The 26926-nt window shown below is 42.9% G+C and overlaps 2 protein-coding genes across 4 annotated transcripts in view; both read left to right on the top strand.

Moving 5' to 3' along the window:
* The first annotated feature begins 4029 nt into the window (after positions 1-4029).
* On the top strand, positions 4030-9963 carry nfil3 (nuclear factor, interleukin 3 regulated). 3 transcript variants are annotated; one of them, XM_072659132.1, is made up of 2 exons: positions 4030-4213; positions 7884-9963. In XM_072659132.1, exon 2 carries the CDS (start codon positions 8039-8041, stop codon positions 9437-9439), a length of 1401 nt encoding a protein of 466 aa, XP_072515233.1. In that variant the 5' UTR covers positions 4030-4213; positions 7884-8038; the 3' UTR covers positions 9440-9963. The 3 variants fall into 3 exon arrangements, with proteins under 3 accessions (XP_072515233.1, XP_072515234.1, XP_072515235.1); XM_072659133.1 differs by lacking the exon at positions 4030-4213 and adding an exon at positions 5471-5796; XM_072659134.1 differs by lacking the exon at positions 4030-4213 and adding an exon at positions 5810-7013.
* Positions 9964-13274: 3311 nt separating this feature from the next.
* auh (AU RNA binding protein/enoyl-CoA hydratase) overlaps positions 13275-26926 on the top strand; it is a 33895-nt gene continuing 20243 nt past the window's right edge. The window contains exons 1-6 of the mRNA XM_072659312.1: positions 13275-13494; positions 14877-14944; positions 15026-15113; positions 15682-15768; positions 18877-18969; positions 20883-20939. Coding sequence (XP_072515413.1) covers positions 13332-13494; positions 14877-14944; positions 15026-15113; positions 15682-15768; positions 18877-18969; positions 20883-20939 — 556 coding nt within the window. The 5' untranslated portion in view covers positions 13275-13331. The remainder of the gene's footprint in view (positions 13495-14876; positions 14945-15025; positions 15114-15681; positions 15769-18876; positions 18970-20882; positions 20940-26926) is intronic.

The raw sequence follows: 26926 nt of genomic DNA, 5'->3' as shown, positions 1-26926 counted from the left end.
CTGAAAAAATTGGTCACCCTGCTTGCCTACCAGCCTAGGGTATGTTTTCACCTGGATGGCCAGTCTGGACCATCTGAAACCGGCCAGCTGCAGGATTTGGGGATTTTTACACTGCATTTCTGACCTCAAGAAACTAAAACGAGCACGGAATTGAGAAGCTGCAGAAGAAGTCTACAGCTAAGCGAGGGGCTGGACAGGACAGGGCAGGGCACCCCCATCCTGCAGGAGGTAACCAATGGCTGCTCGGTGGGCGTTCGTCTACTCTGTGGTTCCTCAAAAAGAAGGGGTTTCCGTGCACTTTACCCTCCACGCAGTTCTAATGAGCTTTAAAATGACCAGACGCGCCTGAAAACGCTGAAATTATTTCAGGAGGTGGGACGTGTCTGCCGCGATGTCCTCAGTCACCTGCTGCTCCGCGCTGGAAGAGTCGGCTCGGAGTCGTGTGAACGAATTTCAGAGCAATTGCGACAGCTACGGGACCCCCGTTCACGGGTTTGAACCGGGCATGGCCGCGAGGAGAGCCCCTCCGACCCGTCGGAGGAGAGAGTTCACCCCGGAGGAGCAGAAGGACGACACGTACTGGCTCAAACGGAGCCGAAACAACGAGTCGGCGAAGAGGTCGCGTCTGCGCAGGCGCATGGAGGAGTGCCTGCTGGAGGTGCGAGCCGTCGAGCTCCTTCGAGAGAACGAGAAATTGAAGGCGGCACTTTCGGCGATTCACTACCACAACATTGGCGTGAAGAATCACTTCGACGGTGGTGTGATGGGCCAGGCAATGTGCAGGGATACATGCCTGGCCCCTCTGCCAGGAACTGACAGCCCTTGTTATGGTTTTTCCAGTCGAGCTCCAGTGCAGTGTTTGGGCCCAAGCTATGATTCAGTTTGTCTTCCAGGGATGGAAAACTTCCCCACTCATAACGTTTACCAGAAGGACAGAAGTGTGGGCTGTGAGTTGGGAATCCCTGGTTACAAAAATGGGGACCCTCACAGTCCCCCACAGTGCATGCCTGTTGCATATGAGACGTGCCAAAGCCATGGGCTTCCAGACATGAGCTCGAGCCACAACAGCTACCCTGGTCCTCTCTCCCGGGGCGAGATGCTGATGCTTCATGGCCCAAAGCCTGCTGATAATGGACCAGGCTATGGCATGGCCCATAGTCAGGCACAGGAAGGCAGCAGTCCTGTCACTAAAGAGATTAGTAGTGAAATGAAACCCAGTAAAGAAGCAGAGCGTGCCTCTGGGCTGCCACTTTTGCCCCACAAACTGCGCTACAAAGTCAGCAAAGCATGGCGTGATGCTAACCATCCTCAGCCTGCTCAAAGAGTTCCTTTATAAGGAATACGTTCCTTTGCTCAGTACCAGGGGTCACCGACCCTGCCCCCGGAGAGATTGCTACCATCCGGCAAACACCGACCTATGCTTTATCTGTTCTGTCTGCCTGCTACCTTCACAGGGCCATGATTAGTGAATGGAGGTGAAACCTGCAAGAAGGTACATCTCTAAGATGGACGGGTCAGTGATCTCTGCTCTATATGAACGACACCAACCAGAAAAGGCCTTGGCCTTCTGATCTGCCGCGGCATTCTAGGGTCTATCTAGGGTCGCATCGTCTGAGATTTTGTATAGAGGACTTCTTATCCTGTGTAGACTGTAAACCATATCCTGATATTATTTCCAAATAAAGAAATGATCGCTCATCTGTGCGTCAGTGTCCACTCTGTCTGTGTTTTACAGAAGGTTTATGGATCTCTGGATACACTGTTCACTATTGTGGGATACAGGCAGGTTTTGGGGCTGCTATGCAGGAGGACATAGTATGATAGGTCTGTAATCAACAGGTCTGAAGATGTGAGGGAGAGGGATGGGGGTAAGTTGTTCCACTTTACTCAGTTACATGGACTGAAATGAGTTTCTATGGATTAATGCTGACCTGTTTGTTTGTTTATTTATTTATTTATTTATTGGTACATTTGCAGACATCTGGATACCTATTTTTTTAAGTATAAAAAAGTACTTTCACCACATTTAAATACACAATTACTTTTTATCTGATCAGTTTAAGCAACCAACAATGAAATGTGAAATGTACAACATATATCAGTTTCCCAGTATGTAAGATTCAGTAAATAAATACAACTCTTGCCCTAAAACATGCAGGAAATGCTGTCCTCTGGAAGATAAGCAAATTTCCACTTAATAAATGTAATTATTCAATGGGTGTCCAAACTTTTACAGCTGTATATGAGGAATTTATGAGGAATCTTTACTCTGCTCAATGTTAGTAATTATTATTTAATTACAAATACATATTTAGTGTTTACTTTGTATACCTTTCTGATAAATGACTGATATTATCTGTACTGTGTGACGAGGCTGGATGTACAAAGACATTGTGCTGCAGTTCGATAAGTTACTCAGTAAGTAACACTGTGTTTACTTGAATGTTCGAGTGCTGGGTCACACTTTACATGTGTAGAGACAAACAATTCACACCATTTAAGATCTTAACTAAAGACTTTACAGGTGCACTTTTCGTCCACTTTGAGTCTAATGGCGTAGTGTCCTGCTTCCCCTCTCTTATGATCAGTGCTCAACACGGTATGTAAACAGGTCTGATTTGATCTGAAGTTCAGTAATGTCCGAATCAGCCATGTATCAGATAGAAAGTCCAGGGGGAAAACGACAGGAAGCATCCACCTAATATTCCATTTATCGTCTCTATTGATAGGATGGGATAGGTTTTGGGGTTTCTTCATGTCAGAATAACATGTCCCACTGAACTGGAGAAAAGTGTGTGCATTAATGAGGTGTGCAATTAATTAAAGTGTACAGGCCTTTGTTTTATATACAAAGAAAATCGCTAGCAGATGAGTTAGTAATTAATTAAGTATACAAAAAGTGTAGCCTAATGGGTAACAAGCTACCTCCCCAATGGCTGACTAGGGTTCAATTCCCCAGCCAGGCCAGTGCACCACACTACACCAATTAAACTGCTTGGGCATGACTCCTAGTGCCACATCTGTCTATCCATGAAGCATAATTCAGATGTAAGACTCTGGATAAGACCATTCGCCAAATGCCATAAATGTACCCCCCTCAAAGTTGTTTAACTCCCCCCACCCCTTTGCAGTGTTTGAAGTGGTCAAATCCTTGTAGTTAAAATCACTTTGATTGAAGTAACAGCACATTCTCTTGATTATGGGTTTAGTCTGCTCTACCCACTTGCGCTTTTGTGAACTCTGTGGGCGTTAAAGGCTGTTTTAAAGGGCAGTTTTCTTGTTAAACAGCAGGTGGCTCTCTGGCTCTGAGCTGAGCCCTTCTGCAGGCCCCTGTGTTTCTGAAGCTGAGCGGTAGAGGCCGCTGTTGCCGCTTTTGTGAGAGTTGCAGTTTTCCCTCAAAACACACGTAATCGGCGATTTTCCAAGTCTTTCCTAGTCTTTCTAACGTCTACATTGTTCGAAAATATCCACAATATCCTTCATTGAGGCGAAATCTGTTGTTTTTTTGTTTTTTTTTTACCAAACATAAAAAATGTATGGGGTTGGTTAGTTATGAAATGAACCAGGTGGCGTGATGTAATTGCACAGGCTGCCTTTTATAATGTTATATGACCACATGCTGACGTCAGCGTTTTGTAAAACTCGACTTTTATATAAATAAATAAAAAAATATATATATACAGTCCATACTGTGTTTGTGTTTGTATGTGTGTGTGTATGTGTGTGTGTGTGTGTGTGTTTTAAGGTAAGGTAAGATAAGGTGAGCTGTAGTGCTCCAATCCCCTTTGAGTTCCTCATGGCTAGCGCTATTCTTTCACCCGCACTCCTCCATTGGATCGGTGATTCTCCGCATGCCTGTCCCGACATACAGTAAGCATGGCCCCCCTCCTCAAAGCGGAGCTCATTCATTTGCATTGGGCTGGCGACGTGTTTGATTGGTGCAAATCGGAAAATGCCCGTTTCTGATTGGCCGGGACGCGCGTCAGTTAAACGCGCACTGCCAATACTCTTCTCCACTGACCTACTAACACAGATCCATGAGGCAGCGGCCAGTCCGGGAGGAAAAGGGCGAAGGAGAGGCACGGAAACATTACCTCACAACTGAAGGAAGTTTCATCCTTTTGCAGATGAACGCTTCCACGCTCGGGTCGTCCACACAGCCCGTGTTTTGACTGCGGACTATCTAAGTGAGCCTGGCTGAACTGAGCTGAAGGTAGGTGCGCTCCTCTTTCTCGTCCCGGCGAGTTGCTGGTTTGTTTAGGCTATTTTCAACTGGTAGTCTCCTTACAGGGGCTATTTTTAGTCAGTCTAATACTCATGCTATTTCTGAAGGTCCAGCTGGCTAATTAAGGACATTTGCAATAGAATTTAATTTAATTTTTCTAATTAAAAAAAAAAAACTTTAATTGCAGCTGTGTGTAGGATTTGGCCAGCGTTACGCACGATGTGCATCCGCCACCACGTCCATCCCCTCACTTACACTGCAAACTTTATCCATAAATCCATTAAATCGTGTTCAAAACGTTACCAAAACAACTGGAATGGCACAGTGACCCAGAATCCAGTGTGGGTGGGTGTATTACAGCGCTGGCGCTTGGATAAACAGATTAGCTCAGTATATATTACATGGTTTTAATTATTATCTTATTATTTTAGGATCGTTGTTGGTCTATGCATGGTTATCTGCGCATAGCTCCCACGGGGTGATGGATTTTGCCTAATGTTTACATATGGATCTAAACACCTTAGGGGTTCTTCATCGTCCCAAACGCATCTTGCCCATTTTCCATCTGTTTCGGCGTAACCGGAGCGGATCAGGCCTCTGTACCCGTTGCGTAACGAGCACTGCTTTACTGCTTTGCTGCGAAGCGCAACGGATCTCGCTTATTCCAGTCAAACCCTCAGCAGATATCTGAATCTGGGCCATGGGGAAGAAGGCTCTGCCTGAGCCCCAGCTGCTCCAAATATAGTTCACAACAGCCCGGTCTAATAAAGGCGTCCCGCCGCAGCCTTTGGACAAACTATCTTTAATGGGGTGGCAACGTGGAGGTGCAGGCCTGTCAGAAAGAACTGCTCTGTGCTACACCCATTCTAGCCTGGTCCAGCACCCATAGTCGTGCCACACATGCACGGACACAATACATGGGCTGGCAGGACGTGGAGCGGTCGGGCTGGGCTGCTGGACACCTGAAATGTAGGCTATGTGTCCGGCTGCAATCAAATCTACGGATTTGAATGACACAAAGAATGCCCCCCCCCCATCATCCTCCTCCTCCTCCTCCTCCTCCTCCTACTCCCGTGAGTGATGTTCCAGATGTGGATGTGGTGCTGTCCTCGTGCGAGTTTGATTCTGTTGTTTGGGTTCAGCCACGTGTGATGATGATGATGATGATGATGATGATGATGGTGGAGGAGGAGGAGGAGGTGGTGGTGGTGGTGGCGATGGCGATGGCCGGGCGCATTCCTTTGTTCCGCGCGCCCGGGGTGCAGCCGAGCCGGAGCTCGCGCTCGTGTTTTTGTTAGCTGCACGTTTCGAGCCGCCTCAGGCACGCGGTCGCGCTGCAGCAGCCCGGGTCTGGGGTCAGTCTGTGCGCAGTGCTGCTGTGGAGTGTCTTTCTGTTTTTTGTGGCGGTGTGAAGTAGCCTGCTGGGCAGTGCCTCGGTATGTGTGCTGCTGGGACCGACACGTTGAAGGTCACCATGATCAGCCCACTTTTCGGACGAGCAAAATAGCAGCCCCTCGCCTCAGTGCACCGGCGTGTGTGTTTGGTGGGGGCTGTGTGTCGGTAACAGTCGGGTGGGTTCATTTACTGCGTGCTTTTGTTGTAAACATGAGCGGCTCATGATTCGGATTCAGCACTTTTTGCGTAACCGACCTCCGGCGGTGACGTCACCCGCATGCTTCAATAGCAGCCTTGCTTTGGCGTTGCATAATCTTATACAACACCTTTAATAATAGTTATTTTAAATGCTTAATTCATACTTTTATGAGTTTTTGAACTCGGGAACATGCTTTAATTTAATGTAATCAGTTCTACAGGCGAGCTGGTAAAGAAAGCTATAAATACAGTGGATAATGCAATAAAACAGTGGATAGCAAATGGGCATGGGAGCCTCTAAGAAAAAAAAATAATATTTAGAAACTTAAATAGTTATCTTAGTTTAATAAATTGATCACTCAAATCAAAACCTGTCTCCTTAATGTAATAAATTGTTACATCAGTTTAACCAATGGAACAATTTCTTAAATTAAGGAAACAGATTATTAAATGTATTGATTGATTTTTCTTAAAACTAGGGAATTAATAATGTTACTAAATTTATTTCTTTTTTTCTTCCTTCCTACTTTTGAGGCTCCATAGGTGTCGCTTCTGTTATCAGGTTTTAAGTATTCAGGGGTATCTCACTCTTGGAAGCCTTTTGGTGCAATAAAAAAGAACCATATACCAGAATATTATTTCTCTTAGTTTTTGGTTTATTTTTCTATAGAAAACCATTGACTATAGTCAGGAACTACTTTTTTTGGCAGATTTGTAAAAATCTTGTTGATGTTGTTATGAAGGAGCAGATGAAACCCAAGCATTGTTACTTCCACCAGTGTTTTAGTGGAGTGCAGTCCTGGAGTGTGTGTGTAAAGAAATCTGTCTGATCATACAAAGGCTCAAACATATGGTTATATTTAACCCACCCACACTGACTGTTCTCAGACCAGCGTGGAGTCGTTCTGAGGGGAGAGAGTACATTTGCCAAACCGTTCATGAACCAACATGAACTCCCTCTGTGATCAGGAGCAACTGGGTGTTGCAGCTTGGTTACATTTGCATAATATCACTTTATCGGCTGACATGCTGCTAAATCTCATTGCCTGGGTGGCAGGACCGTGCCTGTCTGAAACTCGGTGATGTCATGGTTCAGAAGCACTGAGGAATTCAAAGACTGGGAGAGCACAATGAGCTGCTGTCAGGAGCACACTGCTGCCAGGAGCACACTGCTGCCATTCATAAGATGTAGCAAGTAAATGAACTCTTGAATAAACTGTCATTTGTTATTGTTATTTGGTCGGTTGAAGAACTTGTATCCTACATTTTTTCATGTGTTTTTTCCCCCTGAGGTGCACGTAAGACACGTGTGGGTTTATGTTTTGAAAAACGTGTCATAATTCATCATCAAATGACTTCAGATGTTCTCCAACCTCTCTGTGTCCCATAAAAAACAGACAGAGCTTTTAAGACAATATCATATATGTAAACAACCTCAGCTGTGATTAGCTGACTTGTAATGTGTCCTGTTGCACTCCCTATAACTTCACTGTGAGTGGGCGGGGCTAAACGGTTGGCTGAGTAGATGAAAGATGCTTTCCATTTCATTTTTCAGATTAGTTTGCATTAAAGGACAAGAAGGAGAAATGTTTACATACTAAACATCTAATACAGATCCTTTAATCTATTTATTGTTTGTTGGTTTATTATTTGTTCATTGATTTTTTTGTTCCACCTTTAATAATCAAAATCTTCGTTTAGTTACACATCATATAGCTGCCATCTGTAAACGCCACCACTGCTGAGATTGCCATTTCATCAGTTGCTTTGGTGTAACATCACAAACGCTTTACTTTCTCATGGGTGGAAAAATGTGGTTAGTCATGATAAACGTCTGTCTGAATCTGCTACACAGTACTAGTAATAAGCCTGTAATTTAGAAAGATTTATTATAGGTGACTCAGACATGTCTGAGTCTGCTTTAAGGAAAGCAGAGGTTCTTGCTCGGAAGAACTGAAGTCAGCCATTGTTAAAGACAAGCCACTCTTGTTTAACAGTAACTCACCTCACGTATTCTGTATATATGCTTCCTAACAATGGCTTCTATGTGTTTTTTCTTCTTCAGGTCCACAAGGAACAAAGTCTCCACCAGGAATCATTAACAGAAACTCATGGTATCTATAGCACTTGGTTTACGGTGAAGATGCTGTATGTCTGCAGCTGCTGTACATGAGTGAAAACTACTGAGCTTATGCAATCCGGATCACGACGTTGTGTAACATGCAGGCCATAAAGAAAGAGTCAACCTATGGCGGGGAGGATGCCCTGGTCTTAGCCGTGGCTTTGCAGGGTTCGGACAGGGACTTGCTCAGTCACAAGCTGTCCACCATTCCCTTCAAAGGCAAAAACACCTCGTGCCGCAGGAAGCGGGAGTTCATTCCCGAGGAGAAGAAAGACAACCTGTACTGGGAGCGGAGGCGCAAGAACAACGAGGCGGCCAAGCGCTCACGGGAGAAGCGGCGGTTCAATGACATGGTACTAGAGAGCAAGCTGATGGCGCTGGGTGAGGAGAACGCTTCGCTCAAGGCTGAGCTGCTGTCCCTCAAGCTGAAGTTCGGCTTGGTGAGCTCAGCTGTGTATGCTCAGGAGGTGCAGAAGCTCTCCACTTCCACCAGCGCCCTTTACCGTGACTTTGTGTCACCCGGCAGCGCCAAAAGCTCCTATGCCGCAGAGCTGGAGCCGTCGCGATTAGGTAGTAGCTGCATATCGGTAATCAAGCACTCACCTCACAGCGCCTTATCTGATGGGTCTGACTCCAGCACAGTGATGCAGAGCAGCCCCTTGATGGACATTTGCAGGACCCCTGAAATCATCAAACAAGAACCTATGGAGAATGGCAGCTACACCAGGGACCAAGCCAGTCCCTATGAACTGTACAAAAATTACCTGAACAGCCCCTTTCCTGGAGGCTACTCCCAGCCCTCCCCGTTCCTCCAGATGACCAGGTCGTCCAGCAACTCGCCCCGCACCTCGGACGGAGACGACGGAACTGTGAGCAAGTCGTCAGACGGCGAGGACGAACAGCAGGTTCCCAAAGGTCCAGCGCCATCCACCGCTGACCCAAAAAGCGTAATAGTGTCCGCCCTCAAAGTGCCGGACACCAACACCTCTGCCCTGCCCCACAAACTGCGCATCAAAGCCCGGGCCATCCAGATCAAAGTGGAGGCTATCGATCCGGACTACGACTCCTCTGGGAAGTCCTCTTCCCCCATCGACATGTCTGCAAGGGGATGCTACCAGATGGCTCATGGTGGTACACCTGAGTACACCCAGTCTTCTCTTAGTCCACTGTCTCTGCAGGTGAACAATGTCCAAGACTGGAATCACCAGCCTGAGTACTGGCACAAAGACCAGCGGGAGGCTCCGCCGAGCGGCTGCAAGAATAGACTTTGCCCTGACTCGCCAGGGCCTGTGACTAAGAAACTGATCGTTGACCTTAAAGACGACCGCTACGTCAGTTCGGAGTCTGAGAACTTGTACTTGAAAAAGGGTATCGCTGACCTGTCGGCAGAAGTGGCTTCCCTGAAAAAGCTGATTGCAACACGACAGGGGTCTGTTATCGAGTCCACCAAAAGCACTACTGAACATGACTCAGTCTCGCAAGGATATTTCTCAAACTGAGGCTTCTCTGTTTTGCACAACACCTGTTTTCCACTGTGTCTGCTACTGCACCGTACGTTCAGATGGTGTCTAAAAGCTGCAGTTCATTGAGATGAATAGTGGTTTTGTGCACTTACTGTTGTAGTTTGGCGTGTCCTCTTGATGACTCCTGCTAGTAGCCTGGAAGCCAAAAAGCCAGGCTACTCCATGCAAACTTAACGCTCTCTCCTTCTCAAAAAAATTGTTGTACATTGTATGTTCATTTTTTTGTTTACAATAAATGTGTGTAAGCACTGAAGCACCATTTTGTCTTTTTCGCCTTCCCAGGGTGGTTAGGGAAAATGTATTATGTACTATGAATCATGTAGAGGTTTTGAATGAACTGCAGCTCTGGACTGACCGTGCCTCCGTCTGATTTTGTTTTACTTGTGTTGTCATTTCTATAGAGGTGCGCAGTTTTTACCCTTGGTTCTATTTAAAGGAACAATAGGTAGCTTTTTTCATGTTGATAAATTCTCAATAAAATGAATGTTGCTTTAAGGGCAGTATGGTATGGCTTGTAATACTGCAAGACACACAGAAAATAGGCCAAGAGGAAGCTTGCCGTTTCCACAGTATTCTGACTGAATGTGATAATTATATCCTGTTTCTGTGTCGAAACTAGCAGTGGGAGAGTAACAGACTGCATCGATATAAATGAAAGGTGATTTCCAAACCGTCGGCAGCCGTGTGCAGCGCTACAGCATCCACTCTGACCTTTAAAGGCAAAGTAATGCTCTGCGCTTGTGTGAATGAGATAGACATGGCAGTATAATTCAGGAAATCTGGTACACACTGAGGACAAGGTTATATCATCCTCAAATGTAGTCATTGAGCCACTAAGCTGTTACGGATGCAGTACTGCATGCTGTAATGTAAAGGACAATGTTCTCATTCAGTAAATCTGCTGTTTTCCGGCCAGCAGTGCATTATCTAATCATTACATTAGACACAAGTTAGGCTAATTCATCATGGAAATAGGCTCTTATATGATTGGCTTTAGCTTTATCTATAGGAATGTGGGAAAAAATGGCTGCTGACCACAGCCAAAGAGACCTGAATCTGTGTCCGTCCTTTTTCTGATGTATTATTGAGTTTTAGTGTGGAATGGTCAGGGGCACTGCAAGGGATTTTGGACCCCATGAAAAGAAATTACACTGGGCCCCAAAACTCTCAACAATTCTGCCATAATACTCATCTAATATATTTGTTCGTCCTAACTCACCGCCCCATATGACACCCCTGCATATGGTGCAAAAGGCAACATGACATATGCATTATATCTGACTACTGCAGAGACTGTCTACGTCCCATTCACTTCAGAAAGTCAGGAACTGTGTTCTGTAGCTTGAGGGTCTCTATAGAGGCATTAATAATGTTAATTATGAGAAATGAATATAAAATGGTGTTAAAAAGACATTTTTGATCCATATTAAAATGTTATTTTGGCTCAATTTGTGATCAGAGATGCAGAGTAACCTAATTACAACCTGTTACACAAGTAAAAGTAAAAAAATGTGTAAAATAGTGTGTAATAAAGTAAAAGTATCCCTCCAAAAACAGGACACAGATGTGCAAATCCATAAACACACACACACAAACAGCTTGTCTAGTCCTTGTAGAGAAGAACTGCCAGTAAAATAGGACTCTCTGGAGAAGATAAACATGGACCTATTGGTAAAGCCCCCCAGCATGGAACTCTGGAGCGGTAGAACTGTTTTCTCTGGAATAATGAATGGTGCTCCATCCATTACTTTTGGGATGAGTTGGGGAGATGGAATGAGGTAGAGTGGTGATCATACAACATCCCGGCCTCACTAATGCTCTTGTGTCGCTGAATGCAATCAAATCCTCACAGCAATGCTACTCCAAAATCCAGTAGAAAGTCTTCCCTGGAGAGTAGAGACGACAAAACTCCAACAAAAGCAGGATAAACTCTTTAATACCATTAATTTTGGATGAAACAAAGAATAAGCAGTTGTCCCCATACTTTTGTCCACATAGTGTATATGTATTAGAAGTGTACTTGTAGCCTTCCCGAGCAGTTCGTCCAATGCCACAGACTTTATTAATGTCCCACCCATCTCTGATTTATATCTCTGAGATATAAAACTACATTTAACTGAATGGTTGATGAAGGTGAATTCCACTGACCTTTCAAATGTCTGGATAATTTAGTGGTTGAGGTGTAAACAATGCCATTCATGGTAGGTTTGATATGAAATGATTCATTGTAGAGATTTGTGAAACTGCTCAACTCTCACATTTCTTTATAGTGGTGGCGATGGAAACCAGGGGTTGTGATGTCTACAACACAACTGTAGGCCTAGCCATTTTATTTACCACCCCAAACCACCAGAGAACCTACATGTGCTTCCTGAGGTTTTATATGAAACGTTGACAGTAGTAAAATAACCTGCTGAAAAATCCAGCTCAGGACCAGCTGGTTTCGGCTTTTTCTCGTCTTTGATGGTCAGGATGGTTGAAAAACTGGTGAAAACATACCCTAAGCTAGCAGGCAAGCTGGTTAACCAGCTCAGCTCTTGTGTAACCTGTGAAGTTTGACCAACCACCAACCTGATCATCAAGCTGGTCATAATGGTTGACTACTTTGGTCAAGGTGGTCATATTGGTCATGCTGATAAACGAGATAGGTCAGATCATACTGGTTAACTAGCTTGGCCAGGTTGGTTATATTGGTAAAGCAGCTAAACCATCAAACTCAAAGGAAAACCTTCCCAATGCAGGTCAAGCAGCGTCACCAGCTTGAGCTGCCCAGGCTGGTATTTTCAGTAGGGAAGTCTTAACACTAGAGTTAAGTTTTCCATAGGGACTATTTTGCCTGGAAATGACTCTAACCAATGTATCTCAAACCATTTGATCTACTATCCAAAACCACCAGAGAACCTACATGTGCTTCCTGAGGTTTTATATGAAACGTTGACAGTAACCTGCTGAAGAAGTCCAGCTCAGGACCAGCTGGTTTTGGCTTCTTCTGGTCTTTGATGGTTATGGTTGACTACTTTGGTCAAGGTGGTCATACTGGTGAACCCCTGTGGTCAAGCTGGTCATGCTGATAAACAAGCTAGGTCAGATCATACTGGTTAACTAGCTTGGCCAGGTTGGTCATATTGGTAAAGCAGCTAAACCATCAAACTCAAAGGAAAACCTTCCCAATGCAGGTCGAGCTGCCCAGGCTAGGGCAGCCATGACACTAGTCCCTTCCCCAAGGGACTATTTCGCTTGAAAATGCCCTCTAACCATTTTATTTACTATCTAAAACCATCAGAGAAATGCCGACAGCAGTAAAATAACCGGCTGAAAAATCCAGCTCAGTACCAGCTGGTTCTCCAGGGACTATTTTGCCTAAGATTGGCCTCCAGGCATCTCTCCACCATGCATGGATTTTAAATAAGCCAAAAATCTTGTTCCAAAGGTATCATTAAAAAAATTAAACACTTCCTCAGGCATTATTTAGCACATTCAAGACCACTTCAACTCCTAACTTTCTGTAATGCAGGCTTTCAACTCTTCAGCTGTCTGGTTCCCATCACCCCCACTCTGCACAGTTGGACAGACTCCCCCTTTAATTTAAAAACCCCCGCATGGGCAGGTAGCTTATTAATTTTAATTTTAACACAATTACGTTAATAAAGGATCACAAAAAAAGCTTAAAGTGAGTAAAGACGCAAAAAAAATAATAAGTTAGTGAACATGGCGTGTTTTGATTTGGACGCATCCGGGGAAATCCGTGCTGCTTTTGAGGGAAGAGTCACGTGGCAACTGCGTCACTCAAGTTCAAAGTTGAAAGTCGAAACACACACAAACACACACACACACACACACACTGACTGACTGCAGCAGGCTGGAGAGTATGGCGCTGCTCGCCAGGTGTCGACTCTTCTCTCAGGCGTTTCGAGGCCAAACGGCGACCCTCGATGTTGTGCAGCGGGCTGCGTGCAGCACGAGACGGTACAGCTCGGACTCTAAGGCGGGGGAGGAGCTAACCGTTAGGTATCTAGACGGGGATGACTCAGGTAGCCGCTCCACACTGTACCAACAGTCCACAGTCCTCACTCGCTAAATATCTGCTTCTCATTAATACCGACTCCATTCAGCCTAATCTGACCTATCTGCCGCAGAGCCGAGCTGCAGCAGCCCACTGCAGTCGCGAGCTTCCACACGTTTCTGTAGGAGCAGGAGAAGCCCACTGCTGCACAGCGTCTCCACACGTCCTTCACTCTGACCATGAAACTGAAGTTCCGAGGTCTTCCTTCCACCTTAAGTGGTGCAGAGCCTGGTTGTAGATGACTGCTGCACCGTTTAAGGTGGAGCTGTCTGAGAGCTACAAGTGATCAGTCATTGATCTGGCTCTGGCTCTGGCTCTGGCTCTGACTCCTGTCCTCCTGCTCACCAGTAACCTGTCTTGTCCAGTTTGTTGAAATTGGCTTGACCGCATTAAAATTCAACCTGTCAAAGAAGTCTAGGTCCTGCTGAAAAACAAACAAACACACCAGCTCTGGTTTCAGGTGGTCCAAGCTGGACAGGTCATCCAGGTGAAAACATACCCTGTGTTAGTAGACATCTGGTTAAGCTGGTTGACCAGCCTAACTCCAACAAAGCATGACTTTTATGTGAGTTTGAATGACTGGCTGGCATTTGACCAAGCTGGCCATCAAGCTGTTCATACTGGGTGGTTGGCGTGGGCATGCAGATCATGCTGGTCGACCAGCTTGCTTTGGTTAGTTTGTGGTCAGGTTGTTCATGCTGGTAGGCCGTCTAACCCATTCAACCCAAACAAAACCCTGCTGCTCAGGAGCCACGCTGGTTGGCCAGGGCCTTTTTTTATTATTTATTTATTTTATATTTTTTTTACAGAAATGTCTAGTGGTGTCAGAAAGGATTGTATTATCAGACGGTAGTTTAAAAAAGAAGGAACAATCTCTAAATGTGACCAATATTTTTAACTGATATTTGATGGTATTTATTGAATTGCAGAAGAAGTAGCTGGGCAACCGCATTCAATAATAAAAAAATCCTTTAACTACGTTTGTCGTCTTCTATAAATAACTGTTACATTTTGGTTGTGATTGTAGTTCATGCAGGTTTTTACACTTGTTTTCTATTTGTTTCGCTTTTCTGAATTGAATTGCACTGAAGTGATGCTTGTCTTTAGATTTAGACCTGAACAGTGTCTTGTCTGATTTGTGAAAATGATTCAGTTCATAAACGTAAAGGCGTGCTTAAAGATTGTGTCTGTATATTAGAAATATCTAAAAAAGAGTTGAGTAACTTGGTTTGCCCTGTGTTATGTCTTAAAGTGGGTTAAAAGATGTAATGGTGTAATGTCATTAAATGTCATTCAAATCTGACTACCAGTCAACTTTTAGTGACCGACCAGAGTCTTTTATGCTTCTAGGGATTGTTGTCTTTGGGATGAATCGACCTAAAGCTAAAAATGCCATCAGCAAAAACCTTGTAAATAAGGTAAGTATAACTATATTTAGCATCATCAGTATGGAAGTGAATTAGTCAATTATTATGTCCTTATTGTCTTCCTTTCACTAGTTATATGAAGCTGTTGAATCTGTGAAGAAGAACAACAAAGTGCGCGGTGTCATCTTATGCAGCGTGGTCCCGGGGGTATTCTGTGCAGGTATGTAGAAATCAAATTCTATAGTCAGTATGTGAAGGAAAGTGCATCTACATATGAAGACGCATTTATTTCATGGTGACTAACAGTTCTTATAGACAGCAAGTCGTGTCATCATTTTGTAGCCAGCGCCATGTTGTTATGTGCATATTTGGCAGGTGTGAGCTAGATTTTTAATGGCGGAAATGAGTAGGGTTTGTCAGAAATCGTCTCCATTACGTTCTGTACTAATATTCTGTTCAGCAATATTAGTATTACAACTCTTAAACAACCTAAAAATTCAGGCAGACCAGTGACGCATGGACATAGAACAAACATATAGGGTTCTGCAAATATTTATTTAATGCAATGTGATGGACGTGATTTTTTTTTTTAAAATCGCTGTTCTTTTCTGCTATGGAAAATCTGCCATTGACTGCCAAAAATGGGCATAATGCGAACTACAGAATTACTCACAACTTCAGGGATCTAGTAGCTTGGAAAGTGGGTGGGTTTTGATTTATGTTGGAAAACATAACGTAACGTGTTCTTGGTAATGATGTTCATCATTTGATCCATTTCTCATGAACAGGTGCTGACTTGAAGGAGAGAGCCAAGATGCATCAGAGCGAAGTTGGGCCATTTGTCTCTAAAGCGAGGTCTCTTATTACAGAACTAAGTAAGTATCTAGTTCTTGTTTGTATAAGAAACATGGCCAGTTTTACATCTATGTGAATTTACACTCATTGTACACTAATTGTACATTTAGTGAAGCACTGGGACCTGATCATTATGTTCATTCCAAAACAGCATACAAGCCCTTACTCTGGCCATACAACTATTACCTGTTTGCAGGGCAATGTAACCACATATGGGAACCACATGTCCTGTATTGATTTGCACCCTGCATCATGCTCTAAATGTAGACAAAAGTATATAGACAAAAGTATGGGGACACCTGCTCATTCATTGTTTCTCCTGAAATCTAGGGTGTTAATAACTATCCTGCTTTTGTTGGAGTAATTGTTTCTACTCTACTGAGAAGAAGGCTTTCTGCTAGATTATGGAGGAGCATTGCTTTGAGGGTTTGATTGCATTCAGCCACCAGAACGTTGAAGTTAGGATGTTTGATGGTCACCTCCTCATCCCCAACTCTCCAACGCACCCCAAAAGTATTAGATTGAGCACCATCATCATTCCAGAGAACTCTGCCACATCCACTGCTGAAATAGAGGGGTATGAAGCCCCCCAGCATTGAGCTGTATACCCCTCTATTCCACACTTGACATTAGGCATGGTGCCAGTAGTATGTTGATGTGCTCCAGAGAGTCCTAATCTATTGGCAGTTTTTCCTCTACAGGGACTTGCTCTGTGTGTGTGTGTGCATGTGTCAGCATTTCTTAACTTACTTAGCCATACCCTTTGGACATGTAGTGATAGAACCCAAACTATTCTGTCTAAATACTCAATTAATAAATGGTCACAGGCCCTTAGAATGGTACTAATATAGGCCCTTGTTTAGATGTGCTGTCGATAAGTACAGGAAGCCAACTGTGATGCTGTTTGTTAACATAACCAAAAGTGTGTAATTATTGTCTCAGAAACATACTGACAGGTGAACGCTTCCATATGAGTGTGTTGGCTGTCATATCTCTAAATAAAGGCTCTTGACATGAAAAAATCAAACCTATGCCCTTGCTTATAGGGCAGACTAGAGAAACAAGAAACCCTTGTCGTTACATGTTTACTTTTTTTTTTCTCTCTTCCTTGAAAATTGTGTTCAAGCTAAAGGTACGAATGATAAAGGTTTTTACACTTCTAGATATAAATACCAGTTCAGAGGAGCCTGTATACTAAAATAGTGTTGAGGAAGCTGCTTCTGAAATGACATAACTGATCACATCCTCTCTCCTGGAAAATAGATATTTAAAGCGAAGTTTAATTTCACAGAATAACTTGTGTAGCATCACTGAAAGATGGGCTTCCTTCCCCATTTTACTTGCAGTACATGGCTGAAGTAACTGCAGTGCAAAGGTTCCCATATTTCTCACATTTGCACTACTGTCACTGTCCACAGAGGTTCAGTTATGTCTCACTCTTTATTTGCGATGAATCAGTTCCACACTTTAGAAAGTTAAACGCTAAGAGACTGAAGTCATTGAGGTAATTGGGGACTCCTGGGTGGCGCAACTGTCTAAGCATTCCCTCTGTTGTCATGTGATTGGGAGTTCCAAGAGGGCATGGCATGGAGCATAGAGCACGGTCGTGTGAGCTGTGATAACATTCTTGCACTCCAGTAATAAATTAGGGTTTGATTCCCTGCCTGAGTAAAATCACCGCACTATAGAAATAAGAGGATTTGAGTGAGACTGTAAGAATGCTACATCCTGCTGGCGTTAGCTTTTACACTGGTAATGTTAACATAACTGATGGGGATTTGATGCAGTGGCCACTTGGGCCATTGGTCATGCATTTAAGTTACCAGAAAGTTGGATGTTAGACGTCTTAAAAATGTGCTGTAGGATTGTTTTTCACTCCAGTTCTGTTCATTATTGCCCATATCCCAACTCAGTTAGCCAGCAATAAACTCTGTCACCAGAAATACTCTTCGAATTCAAAGGCTCTCTAGGATTTGGCTTTGGAGAATTATTAGTTAATTCATTAATTAATTAATTAAGTTTATCATTTGAACTATTAATTATTATAATTTGTTTCAGATTTAGGTGCAGAATTACACTGCCTATAGAAGTATTCACCCCCTGTTTTCCCTTTTATTGGATTTATATTGGATATATAAATATATTATGAACACTAATGTCAAAGTGAAAACAAAGTAATTCTGCAAAGTAATTTCAACAAAATAAAAATATACATTGTAAAATAAGTGACTGCATGAATGTTCACTGACTTTTATGTGACTGACCTAATTCAACAGAGGTTTGGGAAGTTGGCACTAATAGTCTCACAGCCAGTGAAATAGAGATCACTTGTGCAGTAATTGTGTCTCAAGTGCTTGTAGTATTAAGACAAGTTTGGAAGGTCCAGGCCATGGATAATCAGAATTACTGGCTACAAATGCACCATGAAGACGAAATGACTCTCTGCACAACTCCCAGAAAAGGTTATTAAAGAGTACAAGTCAGGGAATGGATACAAAATAAAAATAATTCAAAAGTCACTGACCATCCCCTGGGGTTCAGTTAAATCAATCACTAAGAACTAGAAGGAATACGGCACTTGCGTAAATCTGCCTAGAGGAGGCTTTCCTCACAAACTCTGTGACCGTGTATAAAGGAGAAAGCAACCCTTATGACTCCTATATTATTATTATTATTATTATTATTATTATTATTTAGCTATACCTCCGTTGAGTCACTTTAATGGGGTGGGGATATTTATCACTTACTTTACATTATATTTTTCTGTTTAATTACCATTACTTTGTAGAAATCTCTCTTCACTATGAATCCACTATTAACGGGGACAACATCCAAGGGGGTGAATGCTGTTCATATTCACTGTGTACCTGGCTCTATACCCTTATTTTTAGTATATTCCAGCTGCTTCCACACTATGACTCAGTTCAGTATCAGATTGTAAATTTCTCAGTTAACTGAATTATACAGTAATTGTATGAGTGAGTTGTGATTGTGTGTTGAAAGCCAATTGTATTCTATTCAGTGTAGTTTTATGACTGTGCTGAGTCTTTAGGTAAATGTGAATGCTAATTAGATCAATCCTTATTATTTTAATAATTTTAATGTTCCCTTTTTTCGTCTGGCTTTAGGTAATCTGCCCATGCCAACTATTGCAGCCATTGATGGAGCAGCTCTTGGAGGAGGGCTTGAGATGGCCCTGTCTTGTGACATCAGAGTAGCAGGTGAGACATGAACTATTGTGTGTGTGAGAACATGAGAACATGTCCTGTAGCTTAAATTATCATCAGAGAAGGAATGCTTGCATCTTGTGTTAAGCAGGGTTGCTTCGTTTAAGTGTGGTGTTTGTAACAATAACAACAATATTATTATTATTATTATCTCATACCAAGGTTAGACCTCCAGATCAATGTTTAGGTGAGGCTGAACAATTGTTTTATAAAATACACACTTATAACATTAGCACCACCTGCATATAGAGTAGGTCTCCCTTGTTAGTAGCAGATCCTTTCCTGTAAGTTGAGAGGTGGGGCCTCCATTAATGAGTCCCGGTTGCTCCTGACCCTGTCGCCGGGTTCACGGGTTGTCCTTTCTTGGAGAACTTTTGGTAGGTACTGACCACTGCACACAGGGCTCACCCCACGAGACCTGTCTGGTGTTTTGGAGATGTTCTGACCCAGTCGTCTAGCCATCAGAATTTGGCTCTTGTCAAAAGTGGCTCAGATCTTTATGCTTGACCATTTTTTTTTGCTTTTAACAACAAATCACCTTCAAGAACCGACTGTTCACTTGATGCTGAATGTATCCACTCCTTCACAGATGCCACAGTCATTGGTTTCCTTTCACCTGATGCTAATGTTATGGCTGATCAGTGTGTAATACATTTAACATTTTTTTTTGTGTGTCCTAAAGGTAATAAGTGCTTGTGTATCAGCATCAGCATCTGTAGATACTGATGGAATGCACCAATCAGGGACTTGTGGAATTAACCTGTATTATCTTTAAGGGGAAATATGGATTCAACATTACCTTAATATTCTGCTCTACTGGAGTTCAATAAATACTGGATTAAAATATTGGTTTAAAATAGCAATGAAATCTGTATATCTGTGTAATGTTGAAGCAGTTTGTCTAACGAATTTCCTATCTGATGTGTAAATCTGCGTTTTTTATTAATTTCTAAATTCCTAACAATAGCAAAACACACTTTATTATTAAAAAAAATTATCCAGTGCATTAGTTTACATATTCTTAAGTATTTTTAATGAGGTTGTCATGATTTTAGTGCTGATATCATGTGTAGTATTACAGTGCTCAATACCAAATACTGCAGGGCAAAAAAAAATCTTAATTGGGGACAAAACATAAGTCTGAGCTAGCATTTTTAAATAAACAATTTAAGGTCATGTTTTTAATTGTTTGGCAAATTTTAGTATTAAAAAAAACAACAAAAGCTGTAGTGGATGTTAGAAAAGCCAAGACCCTAAATAGTAAGGTATGGCACATCGTGGATCCTCTTTGATTCACCCACTGAGTGTCTGTGTGTGTGTCTGTATCCCCTCTAGTGAATTAACACCCACATATTGCAATGCACTGACAGTGAACAGATGTCCTCACTCTTGCTTTCTCAGCTCACACACCCAAGTTTGGACTTGGAAATCTGCTCATGATGCTTTAACACGTTTCCCACTTAGCAGAAGTGCCACACCATATGCTTTCATACCGAGTCTGTTTAAAAGCAGGTTTCTGTGGCAGTGTCTGTAGCAGAAATATTTGAGGGTGTTATTGTTGTTACTGGGTGTCAGGAGTGCCACAGAGTTCCAGATTTTCTCTCATAGGAAATAAATGGAAAATTAGAATCTTTCCTCCCAATTATTTTGTTTAATTGATGGAAAATAGAATAGTGTAAAGAAGTGTCATGTTTGTAGACACCTGTTCATTCACGTTCCTTCTGAAGTCAAGGGTATTAACTGAGCGTTTGCCAAATTGTGTCTGAATACTTTTGGCTGTGAAATTATTAAAACTATACTGTGATGTATGTAATATGTAATATTTGAATGAAGGTACTTTTTTTTTTCTTTTTTTTTTTTTTTCTTTCTTTCGTTCCCTTTGTTTAATCATTTCTCTCCGTCTACAGCTACTTCTGCCAAAATGGGTCTAGTCGAAACAAAGCTGGCCATCATTCCAGGCGCAGGTGAGTATCCGTTCTGCAGATTTGTGCAACCAAATAAAACATTGTTAAGGTTTTTGAAAGCTGAAATGCCTCATATACTGTCCACTGCAGCCTCAGCTTTCTGTTCTTAGCTGATAGAAGTGAAACCTGACCGACATGGTGTTGTGCTTCTGCTGTTGTATTAGCCTTAAAATTGAATGTGTTGCTTATTCTGAGATGCTCTTCTGTTCACCACAGTAGTGCAGAGTAATTATCTAGTAGAGTGATTGTAGCCTTTCTGTCAGCTTGAACCAATCTGGCCGTTCTCCGTTGACTTTTTTCATAAAGTACTCAAAACAGCCCCTCTATCACAATCAATCACGCCCCTTTTTTTTTCTTTATTTATCTGGGTAATGTGAAGATTACCTAAAGCTGCTGGCTCATTTCTGCCTGATTTTATGCTCTGCACTGGTGCTAATATTGACTAAGTAGATTTTTGTAGTGAAAAGCTAAAATCACATTTTCCTTATTTTATAATTTTACCAAAATCTGCACACTGTAACTACTCTAATGTAAGGGCAGTACCTTACATTACCTTTTTTTTAAATTATTATTATTACAACACTGTAAGGATGAATTAGTGGGATAAATAACTTTCCCATTGTTCCCAGTTCCCAAGTGCAGACTTGATTCCCTCAGCTGTTTTTGTCAGGGTCAAGTCATGTATTGTGGGTTAGGGGAAATGGGTCAATCCATGTCTGCCCACACTCCACTGATGTTGAGCCCCATCCAAGGAATTTTTTAATAAAATAAGATTACTGCTCCAATTACCTCATTCTAAAAATAAAACCATAGCCCAGCCTGCCAAACAGAGCACTGTCTGTTTCTGGCATCTAGACCAGGAAAAGGAGGACAAAGAAAACAAAATAATGATTATTCAGAACCACATGTTGAGCAGTCATAACTGTGAAGTGTGATTTACACAAGTTGGCTCTTTGTTTTTAAAAGAAATCAAGGGGTCATCAAGGATTCAGTTCTCCATTTTTATTAAAAAAAAAAAGCAGCTGATGAAGGAAATGACGAGTTAAACTTGGTACCTCCATTTTGTGTTTGTCAGTGAAAATGCCAGTGTTCCTCACAGGCAGCTGTTTGGCAAATGGCATTGTGAATGTTGGGGAAGGTTTCATGTTTTAATTAGGCTCACAGCGAAGCTCAGTCCGGCGGGTGGATGCCGACTCTCGCATACATTTAGGTGCCCTTTGTTTTTCTTTCCAAATCCGCCTGGAGGACCAGGCTCGTGACATTTTAGCAGGACATCCTTCAGACTCTGGCTCGCACTGCTGAGCAATTTCCCCAGGGAACCGATATGAAGAGGTGCCGTAATGCTTACAAGTTCTGTCGGGTTCTTTAGCATTTTATAAATACTAGCAGATGTAATACACTTCTTGAGAAAAGCTTAGTCTCTCATGTTGCTGACGTTACTGATGTTCCTGGGTTTGTCTTTCTCGAGTCTTTTTTCCGATGTAAAACATATTACACAGTACTTGATGTGTATTTGGCTCCGATTTGGAGGAGGTAGTTCAGTGGTAGTCCAGTGTGTTTGGGATGGTAAAAGCTAGCATTAACTTTTAGCCTAGCGAGGATCCCTGTTTGCTGTGGACACACGGCCTGGTTTGAGTAGCAACCTGTATTACCATAACTAGCAGAGTCTGTGGGCTGGGACTGTCCCCAAACTCATCTCTGTAAAAAAAAAATCCACAATCAATCAGAAAGCTGTATAATCAAGTAAAAAGACATGAGTTACATGAGTTAGCTTAAATGTCATCCATCCATGCTGATTTACTAAGATTGGAAGCGTTGCTCAAATGGCAGCCCACCATTGAGCTCTGTGGAGAAGTGTGTTTTGTGTTTATCAACTAGGTAAGTCAGGCATACCATGTTCTAAACCCCACTGATTCATTTGTGTGAAGGAAATGAAGATCTGTGTGCATTTTTACAGGGTTGAGAGACTTTTTTTTGGACGCTTGTTTACAGAGATCTGTGACCGTCTAGTGTCCGTTAGCAGTGTTCGACTCTGACTCTGACTGAAGAAGCAAACCAGAGATGCCAAACATGTCTTGGCTGCTCGACTGCATCTGGAGTGAGAGATAAATCATGTTCATCTGATTAGTTTCTGAAGTTTGGGAAAGTTTGATCTGGAATTATTAATGGAGTTTAGAGCTTCTAAAACAGTATAATACTCATATATAACATAATACTCAGTATAATAACAGATTTTAGACTGCTTACTTATTCAGAAGTGGCATTGAGAACAAATTATTGTAAATAGATAAGGACCTAGTATTAATTCAGCCTATTAGCCTCTTTTTGTTATGCAAGTACATAAGATTTTTACATTCAACCCCACATTTAACACGCAGTAAGGCATATTACACACTAAGGTGTATTACTCAGTAACTATAGGGACTTCTGTACAAACTGGAGGAGTTATTCTTTGGTAATAGAAGTTTATAATAACACTTTTCTGCATTTTAAGGGGTTTAAGGTATGCAGCAGACACTCATTTCCTGAGTGACTTCACTGTTTACTCAGAAAATGTTGGCTAGTTTGTATTGGCTATAGTCCAAAAGATGCCTCTGAGCTTAGATACTCAATATATACTAAATATTAAAGTCAGTTCGGACACGCAGGGGAAGTTCGTTCCACTACTTCGGTGCCAGGACAGAAAAAAAGCCTGGATGCTTGTTTTCCATGGATCTTAAAGGATGGCCGGTTGAGCCGAGCCGTACTTGAAGCTGGAAGGGCTCTTGGTGGAGATCGGCTTTTGACCACTTCCATCAAGTACGGAGGGGTTGGTCCAGTCTTGGCATTGTAGGCCAGCGTCAGGGTTTTGAATCTGGTGCGGGAAGCAGCTACAGGAAGCCAGGGAAGGGAAGGCAGTAGAGAAGTTACATGGCTGAACATGGCACCAAGGTCTGGATCAATTGCAAGGGCCTGGTGGTACGCATAGGAAGACCAACCAAGGGAGTCGCAGTAGTCAAGTCTTGAAATGACAAGAAACTGAACAGGCGTCTGGGTGGCTTCTCTAGAGCGAAAAGGTCGAATTCTCCAGATGTCGAAAAGGAGAAATCTGCATGACAGAGTCAGATTTGCAGCATGGGTCTAGAATGCTTAAAGGTCATCCACAACTATACCAAGGCTTTGTGCTTCTGTAGATGGAGAGACCAGTGAGTTTTTGAAGGATGGGAGAGATGGACGGATCTGTAGAATCATTTTTTTTTTTTTAAACCCTCAGTTTGGGGGATGGAGGGGGGGGGGTTATGAAGAAGCAGGTGTCCCAATACTTATGTCCATATAGTGTATCACAGAGAAGACTGTGATTAGTGAGTTACGTGACTCTCTGACTATTTTCTCCATCTGTCTGCAGTGGCAGGAGTCCTCGTGAACCCCTCCCAGTCCATTTGCTGTGGGTCAGAGTGAGCAAAGCCAGTGAGAGTGACTGTAAACGCCGGCGCGCCACACAGTTTTTCCTCCTGTGTGAAAATAGGTCACCAGAGCCTTGGCCAAGCGCCAGCTGTTGGAGATGTATTCGATGTGCTTTGGGTCGCTGGAAATAGAGTGAGGCCCAAACGTCAGCACAAAACATTTTTTCGTTTGGCAGTCGTGCTGCCCGGTGCCCTGGAACAAATTTACTCACTGACCTGTTATTAAGCGCAATCCATCTGAAAGAGAGAGCCGCAGAGTCCCTGGACGTCTGCCTTCTCGCTTCTCTTCTCTTCTTCTTCTGTTTGCTTCTTTCTTGTCTTTCTTCTCTGTCCCTTTCTTTAGTATCTCCCTTAATTAGCTGACCAATAAGTCTGCAGTTATGTGAACCTTGTGCATCTCATGCTACCAGGTATTCCTTAAAGCCACTGCAGGACAATCAGAAGAAAGCTTCTTTTGGGAACAGATCAGTAATGTATGACTAGTTAAAGCAGCCCCTACAGTCAGGAAGAGGAATTCGCAGTTTGAGGCGCCCTTTAAAAAGGACGCCACAAGGATTGCTGTTTTGAGTCCCGGGTTATGCTGCCTGCCATCAGCAGCCGAAGCCAGAGAGAGCACAATTTGCCTTTCCCTCTACTCCGGGTGGGTAGAGTGGGATCACTCTATCCCCTCGTTACTTCAGTGTAACGCTGGCCAGCACGGGTGTCTATTAGCCAATGTATTGGAGCTGGGTATCTGGTACATGTCACCCCCCCCCCCCCCCAGTGTTGGGAGCATTACATGTGATGAGTTGAGTGTACTAACGAGTCAGTTAGGTAATTGGCTATCTAAAATTGATGTGGAAAATATTGGGTAAATATTAATAAATAAATAAAAAGGACATTACTGTGTGCATTTCTGGATGAGCTGAGAGACACAGAATGGTCACTGAAAGTGAAGGAAGCATGTGGACTGAGTTGGTGGAGTAATACTACGGGATTTTACACAAATATGACACTGGTTATGCAGCATTGCACAGTTCTCGCAAGCTTTGTCCTCCTTATCTCACATAGTTTCATTTTCAAACTATCAATTTCAAACTATTAAATAAAACTGCAACTGTAGTAAAACCTATAGTAGTTACCAAAAGTTTGTTAGGTCTACAGGTTCCCCAGGGATGTAGTATCCAAAGAGGGCCCCAATCCGGCAGGCAATTTTGGGAGGCTTTCTGTCAGCTGTTGGGGGCCTTGGCCAGCGTGTCCTCGAGTTTCCATCTCCAGTACCATGGCCTGATGGGGAACCAGCCAATGCCTTAAACACACTCTCTGGTGCCTGGCCTCAGACAACCTCTTCTACTGGTCCAAACACCTGGGGTGCGTCCAGAAGCCCTAAAAGTTACTGTTTTTTCCATACTGATCCTCCTTTTTCTCCTCTTCCTCTCCATGACCCGGATACAGATTTTGACTTGCCCACCTGTCTGAATACCAGAGAAGCCGCTTAAAATACCAGCGGAAGCGGCTTCCAGCGGGGAATGCCGTGTGCTACCCAGGAAGCCTTTTAAAGATTTGTGTGCATGAACAAAGACTGTGTGCAGTCAGTCAGATTCTACTGTTCACTGTATCTTCGCTGTGAGCAGGAGTTTTCTCCATCAATCCTGCTCCTCGATTCCTCTATATTCTTCTAGGGTACATTCTTAAAACGACTGCAACAAAAAGGGTTTTTTGAAGCAGTGTCCTAGAAGCACCACCTTCTTCCTTAAAGACCCTGTTAATGGGTTTATTTTTTGAGACGGTCATATTCCTAAATGAGACATGAGAACCTCAACATTGTTGTTTCTTGAACCGTTTGTCCAAGTCAAGAACCAGTTAGGGACCTTTTATTTGAAAGAGTCTAGCTTCTTGTATCATGGTAGGCGCTATATGGACAAAGGTATTGGGACACCTGCTCATTCATTATTTCTTGTGTCTGAAATGAAGGGAATTAATAATAGTTTGTCCAGCTCTTGTTGGAGTAACTGTCTCTACTGTCCAGGGAAGGCTATGAGGATTTGATTGCTTTCAGCGTCAATAGCGTTCGTGAAGTCAGGAGGTTGGATGATTGGATGATTGCCACCCTAACTCCTCCCTAACTCCTCAACTCATCCCAAAGATTTTGGATGGAGCACCATCATTCCAAAAAAACAAAGAAAACAAAAACAACACAGTTCCACAGCTCATTGCTGGGGGGTGGGCTTTATACCCCTCTAGTATGGAGTCAATAGGTTCATGTTAATCTGCTCCAGGGAGTCCTACTGTAATTTTATTGGCAGTACTTCTCTACAGTGGCACCTTTATTTGCACATCTGTGTCAGCAAAGGGTGCAACTTAAAGTAGCTAAATGCATTTATTAGAAGGAGGTACCCACAAACATTTGAACACTTAGTGTGTCTGCAGTCTGTTCTTATGGTTAAAAGCAGTAATTTCAAGCGTATTCCTGTAGTTCCAGCGTATTTCAGGAAATCTGAGTAATGTTGCAGGGAAAATACTGTGGAAAGATTGTCCACCTTGTGTTATTAAATATGGTTTTCT

This window comes from Salminus brasiliensis, chromosome 16 (assembly GCF_030463535.1).
Source record: "Salminus brasiliensis chromosome 16, fSalBra1.hap2, whole genome shotgun sequence".
NCBI lineage: Eukaryota > Metazoa > Chordata > Actinopteri > Characiformes > Bryconidae > Salminus > Salminus brasiliensis.
The sequence above is the reverse complement of the archived record's forward strand: the minus strand, read 5'-3'. Positions and strand labels throughout refer to the sequence as shown.